Source organism: Micrasema longulum, unplaced genomic scaffold, assembly GCF_059751315.1.
Source record: "Micrasema longulum isolate JH-2025_06_02 unplaced genomic scaffold, ASM5975131v1 h1tg001318l, whole genome shotgun sequence".
Taxonomy (NCBI): domain Eukaryota; kingdom Metazoa; phylum Arthropoda; class Insecta; order Trichoptera; family Brachycentridae; genus Micrasema; species Micrasema longulum.
Window position 1 is genome coordinate 59270 of NW_028278505.1, and position 19174 is coordinate 78443.

Consider the following 19174-nt stretch of genomic DNA (forward strand, 5'->3'; position numbering starts at 1 on the left):
TTCTTTAAAGTTGGCAATAACCAACTAAAAACCTGACTTCATTACTCAAGAGAAATATGCTCACACTAAATTACTAAACGAATACCATTTACTAAACGAATTTAAAAAATCGAATACTTCGTTTAATGTATCTTATCATATTGTATGCGCAGTAAAAAATAAATTTTTAGATCCCACAGACTCAGGAAAGTGAAAAGTAAATCTCGGATCCGATTTAGTTGTCCACCCCTGGGGAGTGGTTAATTTGGGGATTTTAATTCTTTAAATGCAACGGTACGTTGCTTCCATATAATAGCCAGACTGGTGATTAAACGTCAAATTATGTATAAAATTGTATAGAAATAAACGAATTCGGTTTGTTCAATGCGTTATATTTAAATGTTTGGGTAATGATTACGACCCCTGGTGTAAAGGACTATAGAGCACTGCATTGATATTTAAATCCTTACAAACACTGAGCGTAAAATCTGTCAAAAATTAGAATAAAAACTAATTTTCTTCAGCCTTATTATCTCCACTGCTGGCCTCTTCCAAACGTCTCTATTCCTTCTTATCACCCGCTTTCATCATCCATGTTTTACCGGCAATAGAGGCGATAAAATCGACCCATCTTTTCAGTGACCTTCCAACAATACTTTTGTTTGCTCATGGTCTCCACTTTATTATTCTGGGTGTCCATTTGCCATAATTTTACCTCGCTAGGTGTCCTGCTCACTGCCATTTCAATTTTGCTGCACGATACATAATATACACGACTCCGGTTCGGGGCCTTATTTCTTCATTTCTTATTTTGCGAAATTTCTCTTAGACATACACCGAGCATCTGTCTTCCCATGGATCGTTGCGTGCATTATAATTTCTGGCTACTTTTTTGTGTTACGGACATGGTTTCTAGTCCGTTTGTTGTCACCGGCAATATGCACGATTCATTCGACTGCGACTAAAAACTAATAATAAATATTATTTTTAGCCGCAGATTCTTAAAACGAATTAATGAGAATACTTTTAACCGTCCGGTCTGAATGACGGAATATTTAATATGACTTCGGCATGTTTTTTTACTGCTCAAACTATTGTATGTAAAAGAATAACTTAGAATTCCGCACTATTAATAAGGCTTGCCCCGAAAGTTAGGCCAAGACGTGTCAGTTTATCGAAATAGGTAACTCGATTCTCCCAACTTCAGAGTAACTTGCGGATATTTTATACAAAGAGGACTTCCAAAATACTTCGCAAGCGTTACAAACTTTTAATAGAGTGGGAACGTTGTCTGCAATATATTTGTTTAGGGAGAATTTATTTATTTGTTTTATTCATCGAGAACTTTAAATCTTTATTTTCAAAGTCAATTATAAAAAGACGTAAAAATATCGTAAAAAGACTCAAAGACATATTTACAAATAAAATAATAGACTTGCATTGTGCCACTGAATGTCAAAATTATAAAATCCGTTTTTGATTAAAAAATATTTCTTATTACAAAGCTATGAAAACTTTGATAGTTTATATTTTTTTATATCTAAAGTGGTAAGTTTCAACGTTTAACTATGAAAAATCCAATTCAAAATTTAATTTTACATCAAAATTGGTTTTTTCCGTACCATGTTTTATTCAAAAACCAGCGATATCTGATGTGGCTAATCCTCAAAGTAATTATGCGTAACCTAGAGAGAAGCCCTATCACTATGTTTTATACAACGCAAGCAATGTTGGTTTGTTGGTAAGCAACCAATTGGTGGTCGTTTTATTTGACAACATAAACATAACGGTTCGATCGGATGCTTTTGTAGCTGTGCTTGGCTTTATTCGTAAATAACTTGGATATGTACGTTATAATAAATAAAAATCGACTATGGTGAATTGCAGTATGTTTGGTTGCAGCAGTAGGAGCGTCAAATGTGTTAAAGAAGTCAGTTTTCACAGATAATTGATTCCGAATACTTTCCCGTGATTTACATTGATTTTTAGCATTTATTGTCCCGACACGTGTATTATGTTGCTTGAAAACTTTCCTTATATCAACATATTTACTTCAGATACTATTTTTTCTCATTTAAGGGGATAAATTTGTGAATGAAAGTATGTTAACTGTTGATAATGACAGTTGATTATGGGCAATATGTCAGGGGCGCACTAGGCATCCATATAAAAATTGAGTTTTTATCGAGTAGAGGTCGATTAAAATTTTACTCGAAAATAGCAACGTTAACCTTGAAATCGCATCTAATATTACGTTTAATATAATTTTTAAAAATATGACTATTTGTTGGGATTCGGAAGCCTTTTCAACCATCAAATATGCATTTTTTTTATTTTGCCAAGATCAGAGTTAAACCAGCCAATGACAGGTAAATCTTAGGTTATGTAAATGCCAAGACTTCCGTACGGCCTTGTCATAAATATCATACATCTGCATTGTAATATGTTATTATAACTTAAGGTGGTTATCTACCTCCGATGCTGGCGTTGTACGCGACGCCTATGCCGCAGAAAAGGTTGAAAGCGACTGCGGCCACTTCGCCCGCACACCTGGTCCCGTGCTTATTATCTCCATCGTCTTGCGGCATTGGATCCGCATCATTCCCGTTGATGTCCGTCGACGCTGATGGATCCTGTGGACAAACATACAAAAACATTTAATAATACTGTCGATAAAAATTGTACCTTCAATAGAAAGCAGGGCCTGGGAAAATTTTGAAATCTTTTAAGCAAAGTACTGAAATGTTAACTGTTTTAAAATTATATGTAGACTGACAGTCATGAATTTATTTTAACTCTTAAGACTGCTAAAAAACTATTTTGCACGCGGTGCAGTAACATTGTGTTACCTCAAGCAAAAGACAGAATATTCTGAAGTTCAGAAATAAAAAAAATAAAATATATAGACACACTGTTAAATAATTATTTGTCATGCAAAATACATTAAAAATCATATATACGCCGGTCATTTAACTAGCGTGTACTGTCGCTTACTGCCAATAACCTGCCACAGAACAGCATATCTGTCTTCCTTGTTATAATTTCTATTCAGTTTAACAGATTTATTGTGATTTTGGCATTACTTTCACTCATTCAATTATTTTTCGCATGGTGAGGATAAACATTTTTTGTACCAAAATCCAGCATATTTATAAAAATTTAACTTCCGTAATCCGGTGTGAAAATGTCCATTTGAAGATTACAAAAATAAAAGTTTCATTTTTAAGTATGGTAAAAAATATAAAGTATTGTATCCTACGTAGACTCGTGTTACAGCACAGTCACATAAGAGTTTAAAATATGCATGTAAGGCATTCATGTCTTATGACCTCTCACTATCTGGTTTTTGCAAACACTTCAGTTGGTGCCAAACATGGCCTAAGTAAAAGAAACGGATTCAAAACCGTATGAGAATAAACAAATAAACCATCACGCCTTTTTTTCGTAAGGGTAGGCAGAGGGGATATAATGCCACATCACTCTTTCTTTGTATACATTTTTCGCTTCCTCTCTACATTCATACATCGTCTCATGCACGCGCGCCGATTATTCCTACTTCTAACATGTCCATCTTTCAATATTTGTTAGATTTAGTAATGCCATGTCTTTTTCGGTTGTCTTCTAGAAGTGTCACATCAAAGAACAACGCGTTTATATGTATTTATTTAATCAAAGCTTTAAGTACAAAGAATTGCGGGCTTTGGTGGACTAATTGCTAAAAGCAACATCTTCCAGCCAACCAAAAACCGACTGGTCAAAAGAAGAGTTGTTCAAAAATGTGTACCAAGAAACCATAAATATATGTCAACAGATACATACATAAAACAAACCTAATTAATTAAAAAATAACAGCTGTTTTTCAATTGGGAGATAAAGCTTGCACGTATTAACTTTCTTAAAAAGTACATTATGTTATAAAACTTTTAAATAATGATGAATGTGGAATCAGATGAGTTTAGAAAGGAGAAAGAAAAAAAAACCATGAAAAAAAAAAGGAACTAAGGAAAGAAAAAGGGATAAAAATACATATATAAAAAAACAGTAAAATTTAGTGAACTCAGGATTAGAGGTGGCTAAAGAAGGTACATTTTTTATAAAAAGAGGTAGCTCATTCCAACGTCTAGCAACTTGGATAAATAAGGAATTTCTGAAAAATTATGTGCTGTGTGGAGGAATGGAAAGTGTTCTCTTCTAAGAAGATCGAAGCAAAAGACCATGATTGGAAGGTAAATGAAATTCTCAGTAAGATATTTGTAAGCGGAAGTGTTGTGAAGAATAATATTAAGAAGTGAGAACTTATGTGCTGATATAAACGAAGCCACTTAAGTTCCGAGGAAAAGAGTGATACATGGTCATACCTTTTTAGATTAAAAATTCAGCGTTTTCATTGTTGAGCAATATTTAAAAAATAATATGAGTGGATGTTGATTTTTCAAACAAAATCATTTTCAGCGATAAGGGTCCTTTTTTTATTTAAAGTTTCATTAATTGTCAAAATTGTCGCATTTGGGGTTCAAATGCATCCATAATGTCGGCCTCCGGTGTGTAGTGGTCAAGACGCTTGACTCACACACGAAAGGTTCCGTGTTCGATTCCCGGTGAGAACACAAATATGAAAATGTGATTTTTCTCAAGCCTGTATGTTCTGTGATGTAATTCACCTCTGTAATTGGGCTTCCTGGCCTGTTGTGGTGCAAAAAAAATGAATAAATAACAAATCACTTTTTGGTGTTGATTTTAGGCTGGAGGCATCATCGAACCATTATTTCTCAAAAATGCGGCTGGTCAGGCAATAACAGTTAATGATGCTAGCCATCGCGACATTATAATCCAGTTTTTTGTTCCTAAATTGTAATTTATATAATATGTGGACATGTGGTTTCAACAAAACGGTCCCACATTTCATACAGCCGGAGAAACAATTCAAATACTGCATGATTCATTTCCTGGTCGTATGATTTCCGGTTTTGGTGAGCAGTATTGGCTGCTTAAATCATGCGATTTAACGCCGTTGAATTTTTTTCTTATTTTAAATCCGAGGTTTATGCCAACAAGCCAACGACCATTAATACTAACGAAATTAAGCCACGTTAATGCAAAATATTATATTTTCATTTTAATTTTAACTTTTACTTTTAATTTTAAACATTTGATTTCAACTCCTAATTTATACTTACCTACATCTACTACCTGCATCGAATAATTTATTGTTGGTTGTGATTTTTTACAATTAAATTTAAATGTTCATGGAAACAGAGAGAGAGGGAGGAAAGTAGAGTAGCTTTACAATGTCTTCTCCTTTTTATGAACTTTTGATGTAATATTTTTATTTTTACTTTTTTAGAATTAAATTATTTTTCCCCTCTCCTCCTGCATTCATTAGTGTAAAATCTGTAATTGGTCTTACTTTTTTACATTGTTCTTTTGTACCTTGTTTTATATAAAGACTGTATGATTTCATTAATAAATAAATAAAAACGGTAGGGAAAAATTTCGACAAAAGAGTGCGTATGTACTAGCAAAGCCGTGGAGATTTTTTATCCTATTTGCTATTTCATATGTAAATGCACATAACTCCATTCTGTATACCTTATAAATCAATGAAAAAAACAATTTTAAATTTAATTTTGTGTTCTTGTATTTTCTGGCAAAACGACTTCTTTTACGAATTTTTGTGACACCTTTATAATATTAAGATAAACAATAAATTGGTACCTATCATGTAAATATTTCTTTACAAATTCCGTTTTTTTATCATTATTCAATATTTTTTTAATTTTCACGTCACTACTAAAAAATTTTTTTGGTCGCTCTTTATGATTTAGCTAGCAAAATTATTAAATAAATGTTTATTTGTATTGGATCATCATCGACAAGCCAATTTTAAAAAGCCAAAATAAACAATTTTATCAGAGAGCACAATTATAAATATCCCAACTTGTTAGAAAATTTCGTGTTATGTCGGGACTCTTCTATATATAAATCAAAAACACTTATTAACACATTAAACAATGTACAAAATAATAATAGAAAAATATAAATAAATAAATTTAAAGTAAATTTAAAGAAATTTTTTGAACGCGTGTAAAAACTACATTACATTTTAATTAGTATGAATGTATTATTGTTTTATGTTTTTTCTTTATATATATTCTATGTTTTTATTTTTATTCTATGTTTATATTTATATATTCTATGTTTTTACTTTCCAAGCACGAGAGTTAATTTCTTTTTTGTAGAGTTACAGTGATAACATTTACTAGATGTGTAAAAGAAGATATGTTTGGAATTTTTTAAAAATATGTACCTTTTATGAAATTTATTAATAAATTTCATAAAAGTATATAATAATTATAATTAAATTGGCTTGGTGAGTCTTGTAACTAATCACATTTGGATGTGTCATTATTTTGGTTACCTTGATTGTTTTACAAAATTCATGTTTTAAATAAATAAACAAACAGGCAAAATAATGAACGCAGGCAACGACAGATTTAACTATCTCTCGATAGTAAAAAAAGGGTTTATTAATTTTGACAAATGTCTTAATAAATATATAACATTAGATTGTAAAGAGGTTGACAACTTTTTAAGTCAATATTTTGAGAGTATTTTTCGAACGGTAATACTGTGTACTGCGTAGTTCATTAATAAATCAACTATTATCACCTTCAAAACACCTACATACCTATCGTATCTTTAAACCATGAATGATAAAATAATTTGACAAATTGAGGACAATCAGATGCATAATGTTCTCATTGTAATATCCTTATCATTTTATTTTGACAATGGTGCTGTCAAACTAGTTTGAGCATCAAAATTTTATTTTTAATTCGTTTGAGGGCCAGAACCTGCTTTTTATTACAGTTAATTATTTTGATTAAATAATCTTAATTATTTTGATCTAAAAAACCGTTATTTTTACAAGGTGTGTTTTCATTTTCGTTATAATATAAAACGAGGACTCGTCCTATATTTTGCATTCAAGTCACGTATTGTTAATACAATGGGTTACATAATATTTGTTTTGCTGTCTTTAAGTGTTTGCATAGCGTTTGTGAAATGCGGTAAGAGCACTCTAATATTTTTAAGTAATCTGCTTATTACAGATTTTATATCTATGGGGGGCGACTACTGACGCTAACTTTGTCGGTATGTATCGATGCAGTATTTGTATTAACTATCTCTATTTACCTAGGCATGACGAAGCTGGCTCTACCAACGTGTAAATACGTGTTTTCAGAAAGGTGAAAATGAAATAAAAATTATTTATGAAAAAAATAAAATAGTAATATTTATTTTTTACAGTGGCAACATTCCGCCCGTAAAACATTGGTAAGTGCATTTGTCTACCTAGTTCGAGGTCCTGGGTTAGATTCCTGGCAGGATAGACGTGGTTAAAAATAATGGTTTTAAAGGTGGTTCAAGACCGTAATATTTTAATGTTCCTGGACTGGCAGCTAAAGCATAAGACTGATCATTTTACCTTAAAAGTAACGAAATGATCGAGGTAAGTTGCAATTGGGATGCCAATGGAGTGCCTTATGCACTACCTGGTGCCGATATGGAATTGATTATTGATTGACTCAAAAGGTTTTTTCTACCTAACACCTATATAAAACAAGAAATAAACATGAAGTAAGACTACTATTTCGTAAGAAAACAACTACATATAACTCGTTGATGCACCGAGCTGTACAGTTATATTATAAGAAAATTCCATAAGAAATAAGAGAGAAAAAAAATATTATTTCATTCAAGTGTCAGTTAAAAAAACATGTGTTTAGCAGATAAGTTAGTTTTGAAAAAGCAATATTATTCGTGTTAGCTTTATAGGAGTTTTATTTTTAAGTGTTCGTATATTGATTAGAAATGTTGATAATTAGTATATGTTTTAATAATAGTTAGATATAAGTTGATATTAGGACATTCATTTATTATGTTTGTACTATTTTAAGACTAAATAAAAAAAATAAAAAAATGATTTTATATTACCGTCTGATTATTATAAATTAGAACATCATCATCACACCTCTTTTTAAAACCGATGGTGCATACGGCAATAAATTAATAAACTTAATTTAGCGTTGACCGAACATCTGTTACATCATTTTGATCAGCCTTACTTAAATAACCGCAAATATAAATTCTGATTCAAGTAAAATGTCAGTCATTAGGTTTAGCTTATATTTCTTTCTGCTTTTTCTTCGTGGAGTGATGTTTTTTTTCATAACATTTTCCTTTTAGGCTTTCCGATTACTTCAGACACATTTGACCTGATAGAACAGAGGGTTGTCGGAGGAGCCACAGCATCTGAAGCTGATTTTCCTTATCAGGTGTCCTTGAAGGACCAAAATCGTTACCACTTCTGTGGAGGAACTCTTCTAAATAACAAATGGATAGTCACTGCTGCGCATTGTGTTGTAAAGTAAGATTAACATCCTTAAAAACAAGTCAATTTACACATTAATTAAACAAAAACAAAAATTTGGATTTTGAAAAATTTAAATAATAGTGAACGTTAAACAGTATGTTTAACGTTCACTTAATTAAATCAGCAAACAAACAGTCGTAAATCTTGTAAATTTTAACCACTCATCTAATATATATTTCATCTTTGTTGTAATTCGTTTATCATAAATAAAATAAACCGATGATAGACCTATACACAATTAAAATATTAAAAATTCCCAACCTCATCATATAAATTGTAATAATTGTTTTAAAAAAATCAATTTAACTCAAATGTTTTCTAGCTATTTTAATAAATAACATATACGTACTGTTATTCCAGAAAACAAACTTAGAAATCGGTAAATACATACCTTAACTAAACACATTGCAGTTTCTATATTTGTGCAATAATTTATTCATGTTTTCACGTACAAATATTTTACTCATTCGTGTATTTTATTCATTTTTGTTAGTTTTCCAAATGCTAATGGTCATAAAGTTAAATTTAACCATGTTTTATTTACGTCTTTTTTTGGCTTAATTTGAAATGATTTGAAAATTTAAAAACAAAAACAGGAAAATACTTTTTCCTGTTAAATTCCCAATTGTAAACAAACATAGGGCATAAAGCTTTAATAATCCTCGAGTTATCGAATTAAAATTGGTCTATGGGGTATTTGAATTCCCCTTTTTAGTCAAGCTAGGTTAACCAAGAAATTAAACTGTTGAATTAAACAATTTTCTGTGAATTTATTTAAAAATTATCTTTTATAAATTAAACTATTTGACAAATATAATAAAAAATTATTTGTGTATGTTTTTTTACAGTTTGCGAACTGCAAGCATAGTCGTTGGTACAAACAAAAAAGATGCCGATGGGGATTTATACAAAATAAAAAGAATAATCCCACACCCTAATTACAATGGCACTACTAATCAGAATGATATAGCCCTTATTGAAACGTTGAAACAAATCCAATTTAGTAAAAAAATTCAGCCGGCAAAACTGCCAACCAAAAACACGAAGACAGGAACCATGCTGACTCTGTCGGGCTGGGGAAGAACGAGTGTAAGTAAAAGAAATTGCTGAAATTTTAAAAATCATTTTTAATTTTCAACTAATGGAAACAGCTTACTGCAATTGATTAACGAAACAATCGACCAAAACACCACTTAAAAAATATTTAATAAAAATTATACTGACTAAAAGGTCATGTGGGATAAGAAGGTCATACTTTTTTGTATATTCAAATTAAAAGCTCTCTATGTCCGAAATTTCGTTTTTTTTTTAAAACATTTTTTTACTTATAATCGAAAAATCTGCACTACTTTTCCTTTAGCCCCGTTACCCGGAGTAAAAGTATCTTAACAGGATATATCATAATGCGCCTTACTCATAAACTTGGTATAAAGTTACGCCTCGGCACAGTGGTAGAATACGGATGGGAATACCATCCTTATTATAGTGAAAGAATAAGACGAGTATTCCTATTTCCTTATTCTACTACTATGCCTAGGCGTACTGTTTAGCATATTGATGTTCCATATATTTATATGTTTTTTTGAATTATTTTTTGTGTTTCTGAACCTATATTTGTGGTGATGTATTCATGTGTCTGTGTCGACTAAATGCTCGTCCTATCTCAATAAAGGACTTTTGTCCCATGGAGTTAGGACTCATATCTCAAATAATGTGCAATGAACTAATCATAATATAGATATCATCTCATGAAACCCACTAAACCGCGAAACCGGTGTCAGTAATTACACTAAAATTCTAATCCCAGTTGATTATTGGAACTTCTATTGCAGTATTAACCCTAATGACAATACTTTCTTGAAGGTTGATTTTCAGTGCGATATAATTAAAAGCAAAGGTGGTGTAGACATCTTTAGATCTTTTATAATTATGGAGAAACACAAAAGGTATTTACATCTGAGACGGCTTCTTAGCATGTGCACAAGTGCAGTGAACTGCCAAATAAAAATACGTGTGAATAAATAAGGAATTAATATCAAACATATGTAATGTAAAAAAAAACAGAGATTCGTTGCAACGTTATATTTGTTCAACATTTATTCAATATTAGCGCCAAAAGATCTAGCGAGATCTAATCCAGCGGACGATTTTATAATCTTGTCTACGAATTCGCAATCGTCACAATGCACATTCTGTTTTACACAATCTTTAACACCGAATTTGTAAGAAAAATACCATATATGCTAAAACTGTGATTTGAGCGAGATAGACTACGCTTTATAACAATGAATCGTGCGTTAGAGGGAGAATACAATACATGTATTCTACAAGAATTGCCAACGCATACGCAAATTTGAAGTGTGACAGGCGCTTTGGTGCCGTTGGTTAGACGGCCAACTGTAAAACTGGCGTCGCGGGTTCGATTCAAGATCCAAATCCAAGAAAGATTTTTTCCTCAATTTTCGCATTTCGACAGCATTCAACCTACTTCCATCATTTTTCCAATTCCATACTTCGCTCCCATATATTTGAGTTGGCACTAGAACTCCGTTGTGAACTGCTAGTTTAGCCTCCTGCGATGAACATTTGTTTGCCAAAGTAGATTTCAGTGCACCGTTCCCCCTGTTTTTTTTCTTTTTTTTTCACATAAGCATTCTTCTGAACAATTTTTTTAATTCCCGCCAAACTCCAAAAGCATTTTTTTTGCAGGGATTTCTGTCTTTAAACATTTTGGTAACACAATATGTTTACAAACAATTTTTAAAAATCTTAAATATATCAATAAAATAAAAGTTTAAAAAAATTTAATACAAGTAAATCAAGTCTTTTAAACGAAATATATAAAAAATAATAAACAAACACTTTTTTTGACCCTGTTTAAAAAATTGTTTGGTTTCCCCATTTTTTAATTTTTTTTTTACACACTAAATTTAGAAGTTAAGAAAATGATTTTTAAAACCAATTTTACTCTGTTTTTATTTATATCACTGTTCTTTATTTCGTCCGGGAGTCTCTTTACTGTGCGAGGGAGTATATACGCCCTGGTCCTCTCTCCATATGCATTTATAGCTCTTCTTTCTGTGAAATTTCCTTTCACCTTTTGGCGCGTTTCATGCTTATGTGATATTGGCGTTTTGTAGAAATTCATGAAGTCCTCTGTTACCAGGTGATAGTATATCATATTATGTACCGTCAAATTTTTACACATCGGGAAAAGATTTTCCTAGTCATTTTGACAAATAATCATGTTGGTTTTACTTGCTAACATTTTAAGGAATCTAATTTGTAATTTTTTTATCCTATTTGGTTACGTTGGAAATGTTAGCCCGTAACAACTCACTCCATATGATATAATTGACTCAACCAGCGCATGGTGTGTTACCGGCACTCATCCTCCTTTCAATATATTTCTCGGCCTTTCCGTCCCTAGTAAACACACTTCCTAGGTACACAAATTCTTCTACCTGATTCAGAAAATCTCCGTTCACACTGATCTCACATTGAGTTATATTTTCATCCCTTAATATACAAGTTGACAAAATGTAAAAAAACGCACTACCAAGGATTTTGGTCAGAAACCACCAGTGATTTACATTATACCTTTGTACGCCAAGTGGTATTAAAAAATAAATAGTCAACAAATCCATAAAAAAAATAAAACATGTTTATTGATGAGTTTTGCATGTAATTCAAACTTTTTTTTAGTATCCCGGTGATCCTGCAAGCGATCTACAGTTTATCAAACTCCCTTCAATAAGTGTAGAGGAATGTAAGGACAAATTTTCAACAGTTAATCTTATAACTGACTCTCAAATATGCACTCTTTCCAAAGTGGGACAAGGAGCTTGTCATGTAAGTTAAATAAAAACAATTGTAATAATTGTAAAGTTCAAAAATTCCCAGGCATCGACCATTGAGTGGGGGAGTATATTACTGATTGAAAAGTTATAATTTCATTTTACAGGGGGACTCTGGTGGTCCTTTGGTTACCAATAATACTCTTATTGGGATTGTTTCATGGGGATACCCTTGCGCAAGAGGATATCCAGATGTTTTCACCAGAGTTTTCAAATTCGGAACTTGGATATCAAAACAAATGAAATCGTAAAATCAGGAAGAGTAACGATCATATGACAAAAATTAAAACATATATTAAAACTTGTATTTTATTGAAAATAAATTTGTGATGAAACTTGTACTTTTGTTTGTATGTGTAATTCCAGATATTCTATTAAACATTTTTTTGAGTTAATAAATGTTAATTTATTGATGCAGAGAAAAAATAGATCATCAAAAACTGAGATCAATTTTGAAAAATGTCTTCAATACTATTTAAAATCAAAATAGTCATACTATTTAAGTAAATGGTTGATTGTTCAATAGAATATTTTAAATAACCGTTAAAATTGGTAGTTTTAAGACAGTACAATTTTTTGAAATCATGGCACTGCATCTCCAAAAAGACGTTTTTACTGACAAATCTTACTTGCTTTGCATGAAAAAAATATAATTTTACGATAAAGATTTTTTATACAAAACCCAATTTTTTCTTATAGCAGAAATTAAGTGAAAATATAATTTTTCTAGAAAAATAATCACCAATTCAAGTAATCTTTAGAAATTCTTCATTCAATTTCTAAATTTTATAATATAAAAAAACAAAGATTTTAGGAAAAAAAAAATACATTATAAATCTTATTATCAAGTAATTTTATTTAACAAAATGTATAAGCTAAACACTTATCTATTGCAAAGTTATTGATACAACAAGACTAATTGAAAACGTAACTATATTTAATTCTGAAAATCTTATCTGTCATTGCAAACAAAATGACATTATTGAATTCAATTCAATTACTGTGACATGATAAGGATTCCTACTGCTCGAACCAATTTAAAACTATTTAATTTTCTCTGATAAAAAAATACCTTTACTATATAACGCTGCCGAACTCAATTGCTGTACAGGATAATTGAATCATTACTCATACCAACATGTCAATATGCTTGTTATTCTTCTGTTGTGTGAGCCTTGGATCTCTTGTGAGAGGTAATTCAAACTATTTTTTGTATTTCAAATAATATTAATAATTGTTTATTAGTTTTTTTTTCTTAGTTTTTTATTAAAGTCGCAACAACATTGCTATCCCACGATTAACATATGTAGTTCATAGTAGAATCTATTGCAACACTGAACATATTGTCAATATTTGTAATAATGTATTACATTTTTTTATTTTTTTTTTGCACCACAACAGGCCAGGAGGCCTAATTACAGTGGTGAGTTACATCACAGAGCACCCAAGCTTGAGAAAATTTACATTTTAATTTTTGTGTCCTCCCCGGGAATCGAACCCGGAACCTTCCGTGCGTGAGTCAAGCGTCTTGACCACTACACCACGGAGGCCGCCAATTATATTGTCTGTACTAAGTACTTATAAACATTTACAACATCAAAACATAGTCAAAATGCTAAAAATACTGATTTTGGCGGGAGCAATTTCACAGTTCTTGTTTTACGAACAAAATATCCTTGTGAGCCTTTCTTAAACCTTTGAAATTCACAAACCTGACTTAATTATGCGTTTAAATAGATTTTACTATTCTTAACCTCATCTAATTTCTAATTATTTTCTATAGAAGAGATGCCTCATTTTAAACGCAATTTACTTCTACTAGTTATCACATACAAACACTAATACTACGCCATTTCTATGTACGCATTGACAGATATAATGGTCTATTTTGTGTCTTCATGTGTCTATTTTGACGTATATTTCAAACTTCTTTCAATTTTGCAAGTCTTGTCATAAATGCCCTTCGATATTGATTGCCCTAGATCTAACCAGATTTAAAATTTTGAAAATATCAAGTTTTTATTTATTGTTTGTCCTCATCCTTTGTTACGATTTGTTCTTTCATATATATACAGAGCATTGAGTTTATTTATTTATTTGATTTATTTGACAGATTGTAGTTTGCATTACTTTGCGGGCTGTTTAACGTAATTCAGACTGTTAATATATTATCTGCAGAAGCCGTATTCAGCAAGCAAATTGCCTTATTAATAGGTGAATTCTGATTTGCATATTTACGGCTTCTGGCTGTGTAAAATAGTGCATGAGTTCTCGTTTTAGTTTAATTATTAGGAGCATACAAACTGAACTTTTTTGATTATAAACTTCAAAAAATCAACTTATAGAAATGTTTCCACAAAAAAATTGACGACGAGATTCAAGGGTGTAGTAATTCAGCATTTCTGCTAAAAACAGAACACCCAGACTTAAGAAAAATGACATTTAATTTTTGTGTTTTTACGGGAAATCATACCCCGGAACCTTCCGTGTGTGAGTCAAGCGTCTTGACCACCGCCTTTAATCTATCTGACCATGGTTTTGGCATTGTTTTCATTCACATCACCGCTTTTTCAATAAGTTATGACTTACTAAATACATGAACATCTTCTAATTATGTGATGCAAACTATCGCAATTTGTTATCTTTCAACGCAGTAATTAAAAAAACTTATTTTTTATTTTTAAGGGGATTCAATGGACTCCAGTAGACCGCTGCCAGAAGAACTACAAAGAGTATTAGAAGTGAAATATAGTGAAAGAATCGTTGGAGGAGAAATTGCTAAAGTAGGAATTGCACCGTATCAAGTTTCTCTAAGGACTCGCAATTTTCATTTCTGCGGAGGAAGTATCATAGATGAGAAATGGATTATGACAGCAGCTCATTGTTTGACTAGGTAAATGATACATATGATTTAAAACCCTCGTTTTAAACCAATTGTAAACGTATGGTTAAAAAAGTAAATATGAAAAAAAAAATTACAGAGGAAGCATGGAAAATATATAATGTTGTTATCATGCAGTGTTTAAAAGAATTTGCATCGATGTCATTGTACTTTTGATATTTTGAATTTATTTTTCTTTGCAAAAATAATAGAGGCAAGTAGAAACATAGTAATAATTCAAAAATATTTTTTTTTTAAAAATTAAAAGAAAGTACCTATAAAAGCATGCTGCAATGCAAAATCAAAAGTTTAACTTAGCGTAGTAAAAATAATATTGGGTGCAGTAAAAACTGCGAATCTAGAATGTTTGATCTACATTGAATTTTTTTGGTTGATGAACAGTGAGTTGTTTTCTCTTTTTACCCGTGTTTACGATCACATTGTATCATCAATAAAAAAAAATGAATCTGCATCTAAACGACCATGAAAATCGATGAAATTTAGATTACTTATGTTGCTTATTTTTCAAAATGAATCAAATGATAAATTTCTGAAACAAATTAAAAACATCGACTTTTATTTTTAGTTTTGAAGGCAAGGATAATCCAGATTTAAAAGTGGTGGTAGGAACCAACAAACTCAACTCTGGGGGAGTAAAGTATGGCGTTGAAAAGATCTATATCCACGAGGATTACGACCCTTCAATAATTGTAAATGACATTGGACTTATTCGTTTGAATAAATCAATCGGTTTTGATGATATGGTACAGCCTATTCCACTTCCAAAGGAAAATACCGAAGGAGGTGAAAAACTCACACTCACAGGATGGGGAACGACAACAGTACGTATTATCTTAACCCATATGTGAAATACATCGATGGCAAGGTGTGCAATTGTCCATGCACATACCAAACAATAATGCTTCAATTAGAAAGTTACGTATGAAGATAATATCTTTTTTACTGTTAAATGTGATGATTTTATTTGGAAATGTTTTTATTTTTAAAGTATCCCGGTAGTGCTCCCAATGATCTTCAAATCATACAGTTGAAATCTTTAGCTTACGAAGACTGTAAGAACAAACTCAAAGATGTCAATCAAGTATACGAAACTGAAATTTGTTCTTTGACAAGATCTGGAGAAGGAGCTTGCCATGTGAGATTTTTTTTTATTATTAGCATATCTCTTTGCCCCATTGAATTCATATTTTTCCCATGTCATCGTGGAACGTAAGATGCATCAAAGTCATCTATAATTGTCATCATCATGTACCTATCTGAACCTTGTAGTGTATAGAACACTGCTTTGGCAAACAAAGCGCAGTGAATTTCGATCGACAGTTACATGAAGGTAAAGTGATTAGTCTTAAGCTCCAGGTGCCAGTCTAGGAACAATGAAAAATTCCAGTGTAAAAACAACATTTCAATCAATATTTCATGTCAATTATTTTAGGAATCTAATCCAGCACCTTAAGGCTGTAGTCTGGTAAAACGAACGCAAAATTAGGAAATCATACGATTTTGCCATTTTAAAACAATTTTTTTTTTTTAATCGCGCTATTGACCTTCAGGCCAGCCCTTATCACGTAAAAGTCAATAAGATATTGTTTTAAATTAAACATTGCAACCAAAACTTTTTTTTTCAAAAAAAGAGAATAAAATCCTATAAAAAAAGGTTTCAATTAAAGATTTTTTTTTTTTTTAAGTATTTCTGAAGGCATATTTTAAAGTAGAAATAAAGGAAAATGTCACAAAAATATAAGTGATTTAAAATGCTTGTATTTTTTATTGAAACCAAAAATTCTAAATTTGATCGCGGCCACTTTTATGTTAAATTTATTATCTTCAAATTATTGAACATAGCATAAACCACTCAAGACGTACATTCAGCCACTATCCCAAATAATCAACTTCATGAAGAAATTTAGCGCAGTTAAAATGTCTACATCAATGCTGAGTTCATTCCAAATGTTTATACAAATACATGTACACATTTTCGAACAGAAAACTAGATTTTATTTAAAAGACAATTAAAGATAACTTAGTTCATTTTCCAATGTAATTGCAAACCTGGATGTAAAATACAACCAAAATCATTGAAGAGTGTTTTCAATTCCTTGCCTTGTTTTAGGGAAAAATCATTTCAAAAGTAGTCGAGTGGAATTATATCGCTACGTGAGTACTAAATAATGTGCATCTAATATTTTCGAGACCCCAGGTTGAAAGGTGTTTTTTCACTAAAATTTTTGATGTCCCCGAGCATGAAATTAATATGTTTGCCTTGAATATTACGAATAATTGCCGATTTGCTGCGATTGTAGTGCGAATGCAGTGCCCTAAACACCATTATGAGTAGGTTATTAAATAACGATATCGAACAAAACTTTTAAAGGCGTTAAAAACATTTTACGAACTGTACTAGAACAGTCAAATAACAGCCTGAATATGTCTTTGTATCTGTCATTATTTGTTTTATTCATGTATTATAAAATATTTACGCAAATACTGTTTTTAATGTGTCCCAGTCCTTCTGGGGTGTCCATGCTGAGGATACTTGGATCAAATAATTCAAAAATAAATATGTTCGTCATAAGATTTTATGTAATATATTATTATAACCCATTACCTTGCCTCCGTCTTGCTGGACTTAAATAAAACTTCATTTATTGTCTTATTTCAGGGAGACTCAGGAGGACCTTTGGTTAGTAAAGAAGCAGTTGTTGGTATTGTGTCCTGGGGGTTGTCTTGTGCTAGAGGTTATCCTGACGTATACACAAGAGTATATTCTTACATTTCATGGCTTAACAAAATTATGTCGGCCTAAATTTCATAACAAAAATCATGATAAATATTAAAGCTAAAAAAAATTTTAACTCTTACATGTACATTTGTTTTACTGTGTTATTTAAACATTTTTTTCTACTAAAACAACAATCAATTAGTATGCTGCGTTGTTGAAAAGCGGAACGATAGATATGTATGAACAATGAAGAAGTAATCGGCAAAACCTGATATGCATTTCAATTAAACTTTTTAGTAAAACGAGGTTTTCAATCACTCCTAAGTAGTAGTTTAATGAAAGTTATCCGATATGTACCAATCGTGTAAGTCTCTTTTTTTCACAATTCTTATTTATTTGACGTTTGGTAAGTAATTTTATTATTTTTATTTTTAAAAGAATTCAATTGCTGATTCTGTTAATTGTCTTTTTTTAAAACACGTTAATTTATAGAAATAAGGCCTTCCTGGTGTAATAGTTAAAACATTCGACTCACACGTCGAAGGTTTCGGGTTTAATTTCCGATGAGAACACAAACGTTTAAAGTTTTTTTCTCAAGTCCGATGTATAGTTGGGCTTCCTGGCCTGTTGAGGTGCAAAAAAACATTATAAATATGTCAATAAATTTGTTTTATTACTTTTGTTTGCTTCGCAACAGTAAGAAAGTATGAAAAAAATAAAACAAAAGGTTACATTGGTATGCAGTTTATTGATCGTGATCACTTTATCCATACCTGATAGTGCATAGGGCACTGCAATAGCAATTGAAGTAAAGAGTGTCACGATCGTCTATGAAAGTAAGGTAATCCTTGAAAGGTTGACACGAAATATTGTTTTTAAATTTGGTTTTACACTGTATTTCATTGTCACTGAAATGGTACTTGAAGTATAAGACTGATCTTCTTACTTTCCTGTGGCGGATGATAGTGATAACCTGCATTTATTTTGGCAATTCAGTGGCCTATACAACCCCAGGTGCGGATCGAGTTTGATAATGATAATTAATATTCAGTTACATTCATATATCCTCAAGAAAAAAAAACAATCTTACTCCGCATTTGGTGCACCAACGCAGTATCTTTTACACCACCTAATGTGGAGAAGAGATTGATTATGATAATAATATATTTATTTATTTATTTTATTTTATTTTATTAGGGAAATCAACAGTTCTACATACATATTTTTAGTAAACAAACAGATATAGTGTATAAACTCAGAACTAATAACAGATTTCCACA

The 19174-nt window shown here is 31.2% G+C and overlaps 2 protein-coding genes across 2 annotated transcripts in view; one reads left to right on the forward strand and one right to left on the reverse strand.

Moving 5' to 3' along the window:
* Positions 1-19174, reverse strand: part of Fur2 (furin-like protease 2) — a 128282-nt gene that overhangs the window by 31584 nt on the left and 77524 nt on the right. The window contains exon 4 of the mRNA XM_088235057.1: positions 2453-2612. Coding sequence (XP_088091183.1) covers positions 2453-2612 — 160 coding nt within the window. The remainder of the gene's footprint in view (positions 1-2452; positions 2613-19174) is intronic.
* LOC148275900 (transmembrane protease serine 9-like) lies at positions 6981-18033 on the forward strand. Its single transcript, XM_088235053.1, has 10 exons — positions 6981-7049; positions 8230-8410; positions 9265-9505; positions 12122-12268; positions 12381-12520; positions 14452-14456; positions 14959-15166; positions 15741-15996; positions 16164-16310; positions 17835-18033. Exons 1-10 carry the CDS (start codon positions 6989-6991, stop codon positions 17976-17978), a joined length of 1530 nt encoding a protein of 509 aa, XP_088091179.1. The 5' UTR covers positions 6981-6988; the 3' UTR covers positions 17979-18033.